The sequence below is a fragment of the Podarcis erhardii genome (assembly GCF_964252035.2).
Source record: "Podarcis erhardii genome assembly, chromosome: 4".
Lineage (NCBI taxonomy): Eukaryota > Metazoa > Chordata > Lepidosauria > Squamata > Lacertidae > Podarcis > Podarcis erhardii.
In genome coordinates, this window is record NC_138508.1 from 2644896 (window position 1) to 2660655 (window position 15760).

General features: G+C 46.2%; 3 protein-coding genes across 10 annotated transcripts in view; 1 reads left to right on the forward strand and 2 right to left on the reverse strand.

The window, feature by feature from the left end:
* The window catches only part of LOC309341012 (uncharacterized protein), a 188440-nt gene that overhangs the window by 158737 nt on the left and 13943 nt on the right, over nucleotides 1–15760 (reverse strand). The gene's annotated exons all lie outside the window — the stretch shown is intronic.
* The window catches only part of LOC309340953 (uncharacterized protein), a 233778-nt gene that overhangs the window by 24360 nt on the left and 193658 nt on the right, over nucleotides 1–15760 (forward strand). The window lies entirely within an intron of this gene.
* LOC309340965 (uncharacterized protein) overlaps nucleotides 4075–15760 on the reverse strand; it is a 156591-nt gene continuing 144905 nt past the window's right edge. Inside the window, exon 7 of the mRNA XM_081860300.1 lies at nucleotides 4075–8616. Within this exon, the coding sequence (XP_081716426.1) occupies nucleotides 6941–8616 (1676 nt within the window). The 3' untranslated portion in view covers nucleotides 4075–6940. The remainder of the gene's footprint in view (nucleotides 8617–15760) is intronic.

Consider the following 15760-nt stretch of genomic DNA (forward strand, 5'->3'; position numbering starts at 1 on the left):
ATCAGATGTGCACCCACCAAGAGACTAAAACTCTCCCCATTTGAACTTTTTTATGGAAGACCCCCTCCAATTGCCACAGGAATCAAAGCAGACTTAGCACAAGTTGGGGGGGGGCAGATTACAGCAGAACAAATACAGTCTCTCTCTCGTGTTTTTCTCTCTCTCAACAGGTGGTGCCTCGAGCGCACGCCAATCAGCCTGGCTGAACCCATACATCCCTACAAGCCTGGGGACAAGATGTGGGTAAAGGAGTGGAAAAGCGATCCACTGACCCCTAGGTGGCACGGACCCTTCACAATCCTATTGGCAATGCCTACTGCTGTCAAAGTAGCCTAGGTGACCCCCTGGATTCATCATTCTCGTCTGAAGCGGTCTGAGGGTCATTGAAACTATGAGCTGAACCTGTCTGACCCTCTGAAGTTGAAGTTCACCAGTAACCCTTTCTCCTAGCCCCACTGGAAGTGGGTAGGAACATGGGCATCGGGACAACAGGTCTGCTCTCACTGCACCCGAAAGCCAGTGAGTCTACGCACACCTGAAGATTGAGGAGCTGCACCAGCGGATGGGAAGATCCCTACCAGTTGAATTATCAGCCAGTCCCGAATTTGTGCCAGATTTTGCATACAAGCCCCATGTACAGATAGTAGTAAGAAACGTGAATGGGCGAGGGAATATAATTGATAAGTGGGTGGATTATTTGGCGGATTATGGTTTTCACGTCCCTTTATATTGCCGTGAATAGTATATACCTGACTGGGTACTAGCATTGCTAAGGCAATTGTGGCACATACCCTTGGAGGGATTTCGGCCTACACCAACCTATCGGAGGTAAATGACAGGGGAACCTAAGAGAACTGTAGTCAGGTTCTCTAATCCACCACCCCAAAGGGCGTTTCCTCCCACCATACTGGCCACAGTAGCCTTTTTCCTGCCACCACCCACAGGTCCCTTCCAGGTGGCAGTAGCAGAGTGTATACAGTGTGAGTTGACCTCTCCAGCTCAACCAGAACCCAGGGACCACTGATAAGGTCCACTGGGTGCAGCATTCAAGGGATGCTCTGGTCCTGGCTGCCACCTATCCTTCTTACAATAATGCTGACCCTTGCTGTTCTTCTCTTCTTTTGCGTATACAGGAATTACTTCTGTGAAAACACCAACCCAGAGGCAGTACTGATACCGTTGAACCCCTTGGACCCAGGATTGGAAAATGAGGATGAAGTTCCTATTAATCCTGAGATGCATGTGGGTCCAGAGGAGCCCAGTGGTAGAAGGAAATGCCTTTGTAAAGCATGCTGAACACATGTTCCAAATATATGGGGAGAATGCTACCCTGTATTACAAACACCCTAGGAAGGTAGCTGACATGTCTCTCATACCAGGATTGATCAAGGATCCTGACGTTGTTTTGGCAGGCCTACTGTACAATCAAAGTGGCCTCTTCGCAGCCCCACCTTCCGAAATGAATGACATCCCCTACCGATACATCTGATTCACTAGAACCACTCAAGGCTTGTGTTTTTGTTGTCACTCCACTGGAGCGTGGAACTCCAAATGGAAGTATTGGCCCCAAGTACAGTACCACATTGACAAAGGATGGCTGGGAAATTATACACAATGCACTGATAAATTTTGGCTATAGGATTCATTCAATGCCTCCTACCAAGACAATGCCACCCCTTCAGATCTGTACTCACATTTCCCTCAGTATTTGGTTAATTTCACAGGACAAGGATACATCTGTTCTGGCTGGATGATCAAGGACCCCAATCTTTAGTTTCTATATGGTGGATTGGCAACCAATTTCCATCCTGGCAATTACCAATGTGTGGGAGTGGGTGCTTTGACCTTCCCAGTTACGGTAGAGGCCGATCACCATGTGCCCCACCTCCGAAGCAGAATGAGGAGGGAGGCCCTAGGTGAGCAATACAGTGATGAGATTTTCCTATCTCGCTCAGTGGGAGGAGTGAGGGGAGCCTTCATTGGGTTCCTCTCCATGGGCATATACCCAGGAATTGTGTCTGAACAAAACCGAGAAGCATTGTTTGCCCTCACGAGCAGATTGGAGAAAACTATCCATGCCACCACCCATGTCTTACGCTCCCTGCAGGCAGAGATAGAGGATTTGAATCAAATGACGCTCTCTCATCGCTTAGTTTTAGATTACCTCCTCGCACATTCTGGCGGTTTTTGTAAAATTATCCGTAAAGGCCAATGCCAGGTCAAATTCCATGACCCTAAAAAAAAAATTCGAGGATGAATTGCAAAAGTTACAGGCCCACTCAGAGTCCCTGGGAGAAGATGTGGCCTTGGATTCCAGGAGAGGGGTAGGTGCATAGCTTTCTGACAGCTCTGGCAATAGGAGGGGTGATATTCCTGTTGCTTCTCTATGTAATCCCTTGCTGTCTGTCTTTGCTTAGAGGAATGATAGCCTGAAATATTAATCATCTCATTGATCCTCAAATTCTTGCTATATATTGCGCTCTGCCTCCTGTGCAAGGAGAGGTGGAGGACCACGAGTATGAGCAACTGCATTGTGAGACCCCCGAAAACAAATTCCTCTAAAAGGAACAGTGGTTTATTCTGGGCTTCAACATGAGAGTCAAGCTCAGGAAACAGATGAATCCTGTTTCTAAGCTTGAAAGGGGGGAATGAAGCAGGACCTGGAGGAATCCTGGAGGAATTTTACCCTTATGCTTTTCATATAATCAGTTATCCATACAATCAGTTATCAATTATCAATATACTCATATATATTCATATATAACCAGATATTTCTACAATGATTTTATAATCCATGTTTGAATCGTGAAAGCTTCTGCTTAGCTTAATAGCAAATTGCTTAGATCTGAGAAATCTGAAATGAACTTTGTCCCAGTACCTCCTTGTTCTCTCCCTATCTCACTGAACAAGAAGGGGGAAGCAATAAATTTGATGTGCTGGCACATTCCCCCCCCCCCTTGCCCAGACAGGGTCTGGGCTGTGAAACAGGAAGATGCTAAACCGCAGAATGTCCCTTGTAGCAGATGGCCGCGTAGGAGCTCAACAGCCAGTTCCTTTTTGCGTTAAGCTTCTATTTCTTGCTATAAATCTGGGGGAAAGGTTAAGACTGCATGTTCAAACTACAAAGCAGAAGTTGGGAGGAAACTCTTTACATGGCCAGGAGAGAGGCTTGAATGCGCTCGTTAGCTTATTTTTTGCTGCCGTTTGCGATGTATCTGATTATGTCATGATCTGTGATGTATGTACTCAAGGTATAAAGCCCCTGGGAGCCAGGGCTCGGGGCCCAGTCTTTTGGAAAGGATTCCACTGGGTCAATTATTGCTCAGCAATAAACATCACTTTCTTTTTCTCCACTGCTGCGCCTGTCAATTCTTAGACTCTATTTGAGTTGGTCACTGGCATCTTAAAATCCTTGCAACACTTTCTCCATTTTAATTTCCTCCGATACCACATTGTTAACAATGATTTTGGCTTTTTGTTCAGAATAGATCGCCTTAATACTATTTAGGAATTGTTGGCCAGCTTCAATACTTTCCAAAAAAATTTCCATAAAAAGCCAAGAAATATTATCAAAAGCTTTCTCCACGTCAATAAACATTAATAATGCTTTAGTATTTCTTTTAGCCTCTAATCTTTCCAAAATATCCACTATATTTCTAATATTGTCTTTCATATGTCTTCCAGGCAGGAAACCTGCCTGGTCTTTATGTATATATTCTGTTAAGACTTTTTTCAATCTATTAGCCAGAATATTTGCGAATATTTTATAATCCACATTAAGTAATGAAATTGGTCTATAATTCTTTACATCTGATCTATCTTGTTCAGATTTTGGTATCAAGGTTATATATGAGTCTCTCCAGGTTTCAGGAGCCCTCTCCCCTCTCAGTATCTTATTACATACCTCTGCCAAAGGTTGAATTAACCAATCTTTAAAAGTTTTATAATATTTGGCAGATAATCCATCCGGTCCCAGGGTTTTGCCCAATGGCATCTGATTTATTGCTATCTCTACCTCCTGTCTTGTAATCATGTCATTGAGTAGTGATCTTTTATCTCCGGGAATTTTCTGCATTTCATTTGTTCTAAGAAATTGCTCAATTTTATCTTTATCCTCTTTACCTTTTTTATACAGTTTAAAATATTTCTGAAAACATTTTCTAATATCCCTAGGGTTTTACACAGATTTTCCCTCCATTACAATATTTGTGATCGTGTTTTGTTTCTGTCTCTTTTTTAATTGCCAAGCCAGCAATTTTCCACATTTATTTGCAGATTCAAAATTTCTCTGTTTCATTAATTTTATTTTCCATTCTATTTCTTGATTTATAATTTGAGAAAATTGAGTCTGCAAAGCTTTAATGTCTTTTTGTATCTGTTGGCTTTTAGGCTTTGATCTTAAATTCTTTTCTTTTTTATTTGAGAAAGAATTTTTTCCTTTTTCCTTTTGTATCTTTTTCTTTATAGCATTCTGTTGTATGAAGAAACCTCTCATAACAGCTTTACTAGCATCCCAAATGACTCTTGCTTCTACCTCTGTATTTATATTTAATTCAAAGTAATCTTTTAGAGTCTTTAGGGCCTTTCCCACCACCAAATCGTTCCTCAACAACCCATCATTCATCCTCCATCTGAAGGAACCCTGTAGATACAATTTCATTTCCAATAACACTACATTATGATCAGAGCATGTCCTAGGACATATTTGAATTTTTGATACCCTTGGAGTTAAATCTCTGGTAATCCATAAATAATTGGTTCTTGAAAATGTTTGGGAGGAATTTGAGAAAAATGTGTAATCTTTCTCAGTCGGATTTCGTAGTCTCCATATATCTGACAGGTCATATTTATCCACCATCTCAAAAACAGTTTTGGAAGTCTGCCTGCATTTTGTACTTTTTGTTCTTGTGATTTGTCCATTAATGTGGAGACTACTCCATTCAAATCTCCCATCAATATTATTTTGTAATCCAAATATTCATTGAGCTTCAAGTCCAAGTTCCTAAAAAAGTCCACTTTTCCATCATTTGGTGCATAAATTCTCAATAAAAGATATTTGTCGCCTTGTGCTGTAATTTCAACCACAATGTATCTCCCTTCCTCGTCCTTAAACAAAAGCTTGGGGTTCCATTTTTCTTTAATATAAAACACCACTCCTCTTATTTTTACCTTGTCTGATGAAATAAAGTCCTGTCTGAGTTTTTTATTCTGTAAAAATTTTCTATGTAGTCTAGTAACATGGGTTTCTTGTAAACAAATTATATCCAAATTGTTTCTTGCCAAGGTATGGAAAACTCGGCCTCTTTTTTCCAGGGAATTTAAGCCATTAACATTCCAGGAGTAAATTCTTAAAGACATCTTAATTTTTTAGGGTCCTTCAGCCCCTACAGCCAGAGAAGGGGAACTTTCAAAACCAAACTCTTTTGCGTTTTTCTCCAGAAATCTCTCCTTCTCTCCTACAGTTCTGATTCTCTGTTTCCTCCCTTGAAATTTGAAGGAAGACCCTCTGGGAATTCCCACCTGAAGAAAATATTTTTCTTCCTTAGGGCAGTTGCCAGATCTGAATAATTACTTCTCAAAGATAAAAAATGTCGTGGGACCTCTTTGAACAAGATCACCGCTTTCCCATCTATCTTTTTTTATAGTGATTTCCCAATATCATGTCCCTTTGTTCCTTTGTTTTAAAAATCACCATGCAGTCATGTGTGATTTTAGAATCCTTTTTAGGACCAAATCTATATGCTTTATCAATCCACAAATTCAATTTTTCTTTTGAGATCTCCCAGTAAGTTGAAAATTCCTCAATGAGCCAACCCTTCAAGTTATCCTGTTCCTTCTGGACCACTCAGTCTCAGATGAGCCTCCTTCTCCTTTAATTCCAAAAACGCAATCAAATTTAACGCCTGCTGCTGGACAGTCTCTAAATCCCGAATTTTTACCGTTTCCAGTTGTGTAATTCTTTCCTCATGTGAGGTAATGTTGGACCTCACTGTCTTCAAGTCTTCTTTCAGTTCAGAAAAGTCACTCCTCAAGTCTTGAATGGTTTTTTGATTCCCTCTTACTTCTGTTTTAATTTCCTGAAGAAGTTGCATTACTGAGTCTTCAAATGTTGGTGTTCTAGATTCTCTTCTTGGTTTAATTTTTGTTCTTTCCAGTCTCTCTGACTTTTCTGTCTTGTCTCCTTTGTCACCCCCATCCATAGTTTTATTTCCCCCACCAGGTCAGCTACAGTCAAAAGAGGGAGACAATAGGATAAACAGACTGTTTCCCAGCTGCAAAAATCCCCACTCCAGAGTAAGTCTTTCCTCACCACAGTCTTTCAATCTAGTAAATATAAGTAAAAGTCTTTATTTTCTCCTTTAAACAAGTCCCCAAAAGTTTATTTCAAGTCTTTAACTTAGTTGCAGAGTTCCAGGTATTTGTTGAGCTCTGGCAGCTGTGGTTACTTTGTATTTTTCCAAAGTGGAAAATGAAAGTTGAAAGCTTCCGTTCCCTTTGTTGCGTCACAATGGAGTCTAGCCTCCCCTCACCCGGGAAATCTGTTTCCACAAAGAAGATACAACAGTTCAGGAAAAATCCCTGATTCTTCTGCAGGGAAATTTATTTTTTGTCTTTCCCCCCCTTCCCCCTGCTAGAAAGGGGGATATAGGAAAGACCTGAAAGTTTCTAAATGATGAGACTAAAGTTGCGGCTTTTGGTAACTTTAGCTGCTTTCGTTCTTACTTCAGTGAAAGGGATTGACCTCTGTTTTTAAATCCCTTTCCTTCCCAATTCAAAGTTCCAAATGAAATCGTTTCACTCACGATTTCCAAGAGGGATAGTAAAAAAAAAAAATTTCCCTTGGAGGAATTGGCCGCTCACCATCGCAGGACTCAGAGCTTCGTGCTTTGAAGGAAGCAAATTGTTTCCCTAGTGCCACCGTCTCCAACCCCGCTCTCACTCAGACCTCCTTTTTAGAGCTTACGGGGAGCAGGGAAGTCGTTCCCGGCTCGATCTGAGGGTCTTTCGGGGCGCCGCTGCGCTCTAGCAACTCTCCCGTCTTCAAAGCGCTGGTGCCCTTTCCGCGAAAGAACTCCTGTCCACCATAATCGGGCGAGCCAACCGGAAGTCTATAATGAAGGGTTTTTCTGACCTTTGAATGAATTCTTTGATGGGAATTGAGATTGGAGCTCTTCCTGAAGCTCTTTCCACAGTCCACACACAGATAGGGTTTCTCCCCAGTATGAATTATTTGATGGGAAGTGAGATTGGAGCTCTTCCTGAAGCTCTTTCCACATTCCACACACTGATAGGGTTTCTCCCCTGTATGAATTCTCTGATGGGAAGTGAGAGAGGAGCTATCAGTGAAGCTCTTTTCACATACCACACACTGATAGGGTTTCTCCCCTGTATGAATTCTCTGGTGGGAATTTAGAGAGGAGCTATGAGTGAAGCTCTTTCCACATTCCACACACTGATAGGGTTTCTCCCCTGTATGAATTCTTTGATGGGAAGTGAGAGAGGAGCTATGAGTGAAACTCTTTCCACATTCAACACACTGATAGGGTTTCTCCCCTGTATGAATTCTTTGATGGGAAGTGAGAGAGGAGCTATAAGTGAATCTCTTTCCACATTCCACACACTGATAGGGTTTCTCCCCTGTATGAATTCTTTGATGGGAAGTTAGAGAGGAGCTATCAGTGAAGCTCTTTCCACATACCACACACTGATAGGGTTTGTCCCCTGTATGAATTCTCTGATGGGAAGTGAGAGAGGAGCTATCAGTGAAGCTCTTTCCACATTCCACACACTGATAGGGTTTCTCTCCTGTATGACTTCTCTGATGGGAAGTTAGAGAGGAGCTATGAGTGAAGCTCTTTCCACATTCCACACACTGATAGGGTTTCTCCCCTGTATGAATTCTTTGATGGGAAGTGAGATTGTGGCTGTGATTGAAGCTCTTTCCACATTCCACACACTGATAGGGTTTCTCCCCTGCATGAATTCTTTGATGGGAAGTGAGATTGTGGCTGTGACTGAAGCTCTTTCCACATTCCACACAGTGATAGGGTTTCTCCCCTGTATGAATTCTTTGATGGGAAGTGAGATTGTGACTGGTACTGAATCTCTTTCCACATTCCACACACTGATAGGATTTCTCCCCTGTGTGAATTCTTTGATGGTAAGTTAGATTGCAGCTCTTACTGAAGCTCTTTCCACATTTCATACACTGATAGGGTTTCTCCCCAGTATGAATTATTTGATGGGAAGTGAGATTGGAGCTCTTCCTGAAGCTCTTTCCACATACCACACACTTATAGGGTTTCTCCCCTGTATGAATTCTTTGATGGCAAGTGAGATCGGAGCTATTAGTGAAGCTCTTTCCACATACCACACACTGATAGGGTTTCTCCCCTGTATGAATCCTTTGATGGGAGGTGAGATTGGAGCTGTTCCTGAAGCTCTTTCCACATTCAACACACTGACAGGGTTTCTTTCCAATGAGATTTCTTTGATGGGAAGTGGAATGGGAGCTCTGACTGTAGCTTTCTCCACACTCCAAATTTTTATGTGGCTTCTCCTTTCTGGGGATTTTGTTGTGGTCACCTTTGTTCTCGATTTCCAATTCACCACAATCTGCAATGGAGACAAAAAGGGATTAGAGCCTCAGGAACGAATAAAGAAGAATGGAAGGGAGTTCAGTGTGTGTTTATTACCTTTGTTGTTTGTCATTAACCAACATATTTATTATTAGATTCTAATGAGTTGTTGAATGTTGCTTTGTTTGATATACAGTAGTGGCCAAAATTGTAGAAGCCTTTTTGGAAATAGTGTATTCCAGAGCTTTAATGGCTTATAACACCACTTGTTTTGGAGTAATATCATAAAATCATATATCAGTGGAAAGATAATTTGAGCAAGAACTTAATGCAACAAAGTTCAATTAGCTGTATTCTATCAAAAATTATAGCCAAATAACCAGAAATAGGAAGCAGAAGCACAACTTGCTTAGGTTGACTTTTGTTAGTGTCTTATGTGATTGCTATCAAGTTGGCTCGTTTTTTCATGTTCTTTCATTTAGTGAGTTTGCAGAACATAATAAAATTTTTAAAATGGCACAAAGAGTTGACTGGTTACCCAGAAAGAGATGTAAACTAATACTTTTAAGTGAACAAGGCTACAGTTATGAAGAAATTAGAAGAAAGATTGGAGAAAACTTAGCCAAAGCTGGCCTTTCTATATTTTTGAAGAGGTATAAGAAACTCATTCACTGGGGGGCCGCTAGGGGGCGCATCGGAAGATGGCTGACAATACCATCTCTCCGGCTCACATGAGGTAATTAAGAGGCTGTTATGGGAGTATGCAGCCTCCCTTGTTACCCCAAGGGAATGGGGAACGCTGCCTTGCCTGCTGTGCCCATAATTCACCCCCAGATTCGAAAGGGGGTGAGGGCACTAGGCACAAAAGCCCTCGTGTGGGTCGGCTCTCCTGGACGCTGTCTCTGATCTGCGCAGCTAGTTGTGGGAGCTCAAAATAAACAATCAGAACAGAAGCAAACGCACATACTTCAAGCGATGATCGGGAACAAGGACTGCTAACTAAAGGGATCTCTGGGAAGAGGAGCGACAGGCTGGACTTAATAATAAATCAAGAAGAGGAATAAATCAAGAAGAAGATTCATCAAAGGATCGGTATGTCGGAGCAAGACTGAAAAGGAGGGGGGAGAATTTTTTTTCTTTTTTGGTCTTATGTGAGTACCCAATAATCCCCCCCCCCAAAAAAAAGAATCGTTGCAATTACTGATCACAAGCAGGAGAAATAAGAACTGTGTGGAAATTAGTTACTATGCAAGGACGTGGCTTATGGGAGCATCAGGAAATGAAAGTAAATCCTTTGTGACGCAGTTATAAAAAGAGATTTATCATGGCAGGCTTGCCTGCAGGAATCCAGGGGAAGGAGGACTATGGCTGTTACTAAGTTGGAGTGTGGGTTCAGCCTAGCAGGGCTCCCTGAGAAAATTTATGAGGGAGCGGCGGGCCTGGTGAGATCAGGACAGACTGTCCGAATGTTTTGTACGGAGGTGTTGAAATGGCGTCTGTCTACTTTTATGGCTCATAGAATCATAGAATCATAGAGTTGGAAGAGACCACAAAGGCCATTGAGTCCAACCCCCTGCCAAGCAGGAAACTGTTACTATAAAGAAGCAATGCGGAAGCAAGAAGCAGCTAAGCCAGCTGCTGCTGGCTGCAAAGCCAGACAGGATGTTTGTGACTGTTACCATGGCAAGAAAGGGGCAGTCCATTCTCCGTATTGAGCACCGGATGTTAGCTCAGTGTGTGTGTCATATGACCTGTACAGGATGTACGTGGGTGGAGTTTGTGAGTTTCTCTCTGTTGTTCAAAGAGTGCAGACATCTTTAACTGTATGGCTGCTAAAGACAGAAATAAAAGCATGTAAATACACTTCTGTCTGTCTGATTCCCCTCCCTGGGGAAGCAGGGAGCAGGGGAGAAACAGTGGTGTGTTTTTCTCACAGTCTGGGAAAAATCGCCGATACGGACCTCATCTGTTTTTCCTGCCGGGAGTCGCAGGGGGAAGGTCAAAAGGAATTCAGCCGGTGCCTGGAGACTGGCACATCCCTCTGACCGAGGCAGAATTCCAACATTGGTAGCAGAGGATGGTTTCTTCGATCCATGGAAGTCTGCAAAAAATAGTAGCAGAGCTGCTGTTTTCATCGCTCCATGGAAGCCTGAAGTGAGAGGTTCTCTGCAGCCAGAAGCTGACCAGAAGAAGCTGACAGCCAAGCCACGGAGCCCAAGGTATGAGATTTTCGGGCTTAGAAGTGTGAATGCAGATTGATTCATTCTCTGCTTCAAAGGAGCAGCGTTTGGGAAAAACAGCTCCAACCAAGTGAGAGAGGCCTGCATTCCAGAAATTCTTGTGGTTTCCTGTCCAAGGAAAGGAATGCACTGTTGCTAAGCAACGCCGGCCAGTTACCCGAGAGGGCTGGACAGTCAGGATATGCCTCAGAGAGGCAAAAACAAAGTTTGTTTTGACTAAGGCTCTCACGAACTCTTGGAAGGAACATTCCAACGCAGCCAGTGTTAGAGCTGCCAGGTGCCCAAGAGCGTAAACAAACCAGCTATTGGATTTTAGAGGCTTGTGCTTGAGAGTTAATGCAAGGACTCAAAATGGATGTCAAGAAGGGGGGAGGTTTGCCTTCTCCACCCCTCCTGACCAATGACAATTATGCATCTTGGTCTATTAAGATGAAGGCCTTGCTGCAGAATCAGAGACTGTTTGGGGTGATTGAGAACCCCATCCCTGCAGCACCAACGTGTGCTTGGGAGTCACAGAATGTGAAGGCCAGAACGGCTATAATTCTGTGTGTGTCAGACTCTCAGCTTATCCATATACAAGATTTAGAGCACGCGAAAGAAGTTTGGGACACGCTGAGAAGGACACCAGAGAGATGCAGGTTCTTCAGCGTTGCTGTATTTTGAAAAGCTGACCAACCTGAGGCTTGCGCCTGATGGAGATGTTCAAGCGCACCTGACGGAAATGAAATATCTACGTCAACAGATGGTGGAACGCAATTTCCGTCTGCAAGAGGAAGTGTTTTGCTTCATGGTGATAAACAGCCTTAATCCGACTTACAAATCCGTTGCCAGTCAGCTTGGTTTGCTACCGGCTGCTCAGTTGACTTCGGAGAGGGTCTATGCAGTTGTGCTTAATGAACATGACAGACTTGCTGCCCTGGAGGTCAAGGACAGGGGGAGACAAGAACGGAGTTCTGACACCCCCAATGCTGTTGCTACTGGAGAAAATGCTGTAGCTTTGAACGTTGTCCGATGTTTCAATTGTGGACAGACTGGGCATCTTCAGCGGAACTGCAAGAAGCCACGTCAGAACAAAGGTGCCAAGGGAAGCTCCACGAAGTCTGAGGCGTCAGGCAAAAGTCATGCCAAGTCACAGGCGAAGCCTGCAATGGTTATGATGTCGCTAAAGGCCACACCAGAAGTGGAGAACGCTTTTGTCATTGACACGGGCGCCACGGTTCACATGACCCATCACAGAGAGCTATTTTCGTCGTTTAAGAAGCAAAGCTTCGTTGTACAACAAGCCAACGGTCAAGAGCTAGAAGCGACCGGAATTAGAACTGTGTATCTTGAAAGTCTGAACTTGACTATAAACAATGTTTATTTGGTTCCAGAGTTGAAGTACAATCTGCTCAGCGTTTCGCAGATTGCCAAGAAGGGACTAAAACTGTCCTATGATGATGAGAACTGCGAGATCTACAAAGATGGAGAGTTGTATCTTTCTGCCAAAGAGAAAGATGGACTGTATTTGTTGACTTTTGATCAAAGCGATTACATGAAATGCAATTCTAACATGATTTCTTTTGCAGGTGTAGCCAAGAAGAACACCAAGCAGGTCACCTCGAGGGTCAACAGGGCATTTCAGCGGGTGTATGCTGATGTGATTGGTCCTCTAGCACCATCTAGAGGCAATGCAAAGTATTACCTAATATGTGTTGATTCTTTCACAGGTTTTGTCTGGATTTATCTTTTGGAGAGACCAAAAGACGCCTTAGAAAGGTTTAAAGAGTTTTGTGACAAGGTTAAAAATATGCATGATGCTGACATAGATTGTCTTTGCACAGATGAGAAGCCAATTTTTCTCTTACAGGATTTCCAGAGGTTCCTGAAGAAGAAAGGGATAAGACACAAAATAGCTGCTTCCGAAGAAGCATGGAAGAGATGTGTCTGTGTTAGGGTGAACAAAGAATTGCAAAAGGGAATGGAGGCGCAATTGCTAAGTTCACATCTGCCACATGAGTACTGGGCTGAGTCGCTAATGTCGTTGTGATGGCCTGGGGTTCCGATTCAGAGGATGAACCAGAGGAATCCCAGCCTGCACAGGAGTCCCCGCCTCCAGGGCCGGCTGAACTGGGGCAAGGCCTAGATGCTGAAGAGCCTGCACCTGTGGCAGAGCACCAGGAGCTGGCCCCAGGTGAAACCCTTCAGGCCCCAGAGGGGCTTGAGGACTCAGTGGCTACAGGTGAGCCTCCTCCAGGGCCCAGTAACCCTTCGGCCTCTCCTGATCTGCAGAGGCTTAGGGCAGAGAGGCGAAGGGAACTGGTTGCTCCCAGGAGGAGTGCTCGCCTTAAGGCCAGAGGAGGCGGGGCTCCTGGGGGCCGGGACCGCCCCTGGCCTTAGAAGAGGATAAAAGCCCAGTCAGCCCGGTCCCAGGTTGCGGGAGCAACGTCGTTGTTGGCTTTGGACCTTCCTGTGTTCCTGATCCCTGCTAGGCCTCCTGTTCCTGACCATCCGGTGCTCCTGTTCCCTGCTCGGCCTCCTGTTCCTGACCATCCGGTGTTCCTGTTCCCTGCTCGGCCTCCTGTTCCAGCGTTCCTGTTCCCCGCCCGGCTCTCCGCCTTGGACCTCGCCCCTCTTCGTGTGGACTCAGACTACGCTCACGGTACCTTTCCCCCGGGTCCAGCACAGTTTGCTCCCGCCACACCCGCACTCCCCCTTCGTTGGGGTGCGTTCGGGAAGAGCCAGAGGCCATGGCTGACCAGGTGGCTGCGCTGGTGGCTTTGGCCCAGAAGAACCAGGCCTTGACTCACACCGTGCAGCAGCTCAGCGACGCGGTTACGGCACTTCAGCAGCGCTTGGAAGCCCTACCGGCTCCTGGGGCCGACGCCCCGGCTCCTGGCAAGTACCCAGTGGCTTTGCCCGAGAAATTTGATGGAGCCCCGGCCAGCTTTCCCATGTTCCTCGCCCAAGCCAAGCTGTATATTCAGGGGCGAGCCCGGAACTTCCCTGACGACCGCACCAAGGTGCACTTTTTGATTAGTTTGTTAAAGGACCAGGCGGCCAAGTGGGCGTTGCCGCTACTCAGGCAAGACTCCCCCTTGCTGGCAGACTATACGGGGTTTTGCAATCTTTTGGAGGCCGCGTTCGGCAACCCCCAGAAAGGGAGTCAAGCCAACCGGGCGATTCGGCAGTTGAAACAGGGCGAGTCCACGGTGACCGCATATACCACGGAGTTTCGGCTGTTGGCACAGGACTTGACCTGGAACGACTCGGCATTGCGGGACCAGTATCTCGAAGGGCTTTCGGACGAGATACTGGACCAGCTGGCCACAATGGAACGCCCCACCACGCTAGACACTCTCATTCAACGGAGTCTACAGATAGACGACCGGCTGGAGGATCGTCGCCAGGCCCGGGGCCGACGACACCTCCAGTTCTCGGCACCAGTTTCTTCCGGCAGCCCCACGGTCACAACTGAGTTATCGGAGGAGCCTATGCAGCTCGGGGCAGTGCGGCCACGCCTTTCCCCCGCAGAGAAGGTGCGGCGTCGGGAGGGGAATCTATGTCTCTACTGTGGCGGAAGTGGACACTACGCTCGGTCCTGCCCTGAGAAACGCCAGCCGCAGGGAAACCGCCAACCCCCAGTAGCTGATGGCCCTAGCTACCGGGGGTCCCAAACAGCGCAGAATGGGCCCGCACCAATGGACTTGCAACATCTTATGGTTCCGGTACGTTTATACCCTCCAGGTGGGCCCTGGATTCTTACCCATGCTTTGGTGGATTCAGGAGCAACCCGTTCTTATATGGACGCTGCTTTTGCTGCCCATCATCAGGTGCCACTTCGGAACAAGCCAGAACCGGTCCAGGTGGAAGCAATTGACGGACGGCTTCTATGTTCAGGAGCCGTTACTCAGGAGACCCAGCCCCTGGTCCTGTGTCTCCAGCAGCACCGGGAGTTGCGAACTTTGGACATTGCCTCTATGCCCCGGTTCCCCCTCGTGCTCGGGATGGACTGGCTGGAAGCTCACAACGTTCAGATTGACTGGGTCAAACGGACTGTGCACTTCCCAGACCCATGTTCCCATGCTCAATCCGAGACGCTGGCGGCCGCGCCCACGGAGGAGGCAGCACCCACGCTCCCAGCCATGTACCAGGACTACCAGGACGTGTTCGAGGAACGGGGGGCAGACCAGCTGCCGCCGCATCGGCCTTTTGACTGCGGCATAGACCTCCAGCCCGGAGCGCCCTTACCAGTGAGTCGCTTATATTCTCTAACAGAGCCAGAGCGCGAGGCTTTGCAGGACTTCTTGCGCAAGAACCTGGAGCGTGGGTTCATTAGGCCTTCCACCTCGCCTACCGCGGCACCAGTGCTCTTTGTTAAGAAGAAATGTGGGGAACTTCGCCCTTGCCATGATTACCGAGCCCTGAACAAAATTACCATCCCAGACCGGTACCCCTTGCCCCTTATCTCGGAGTTGCTGGAGCGGGTGCAAGGGGCACAGGTGTTCACCAAGCTGGACCTCCGGGGGGCCTACAACTTGATTCGGATCCGAGCCGGGGATGAGTGGAAGACAGCATTTGGGACCCGGTACGGGCAGTTCGAATACTTGGTTATGCCTTTCGGTTTGTGCAACGCGCCTGCTGTGTTCCAACGCTACATCAACCACGTGTTCCAGGACTTGTTAGACAAGTACGTGGTGGTGTACTTGGATGACATACTGGTTTACTCCCGTGACCCAGCTCGCCATGAGGGACATGTCCGGACTGTGCTGCAGCGCTTGCGTGAGCACCGTTTGTACGCAAAGCTCAGCAAGTGCGAGTTCCATCAGCGGACTGTGGACTTCCTTGGACACCGGCTCTCTCCAGATGGGGTGCAGATGGACCCTGGGAAGGTGGCAGCGGTTCGAGAATGGGCGGCACCCCGGAACCGCAAGGACCTACAGCGTTTCCTGGGGTTCGCCA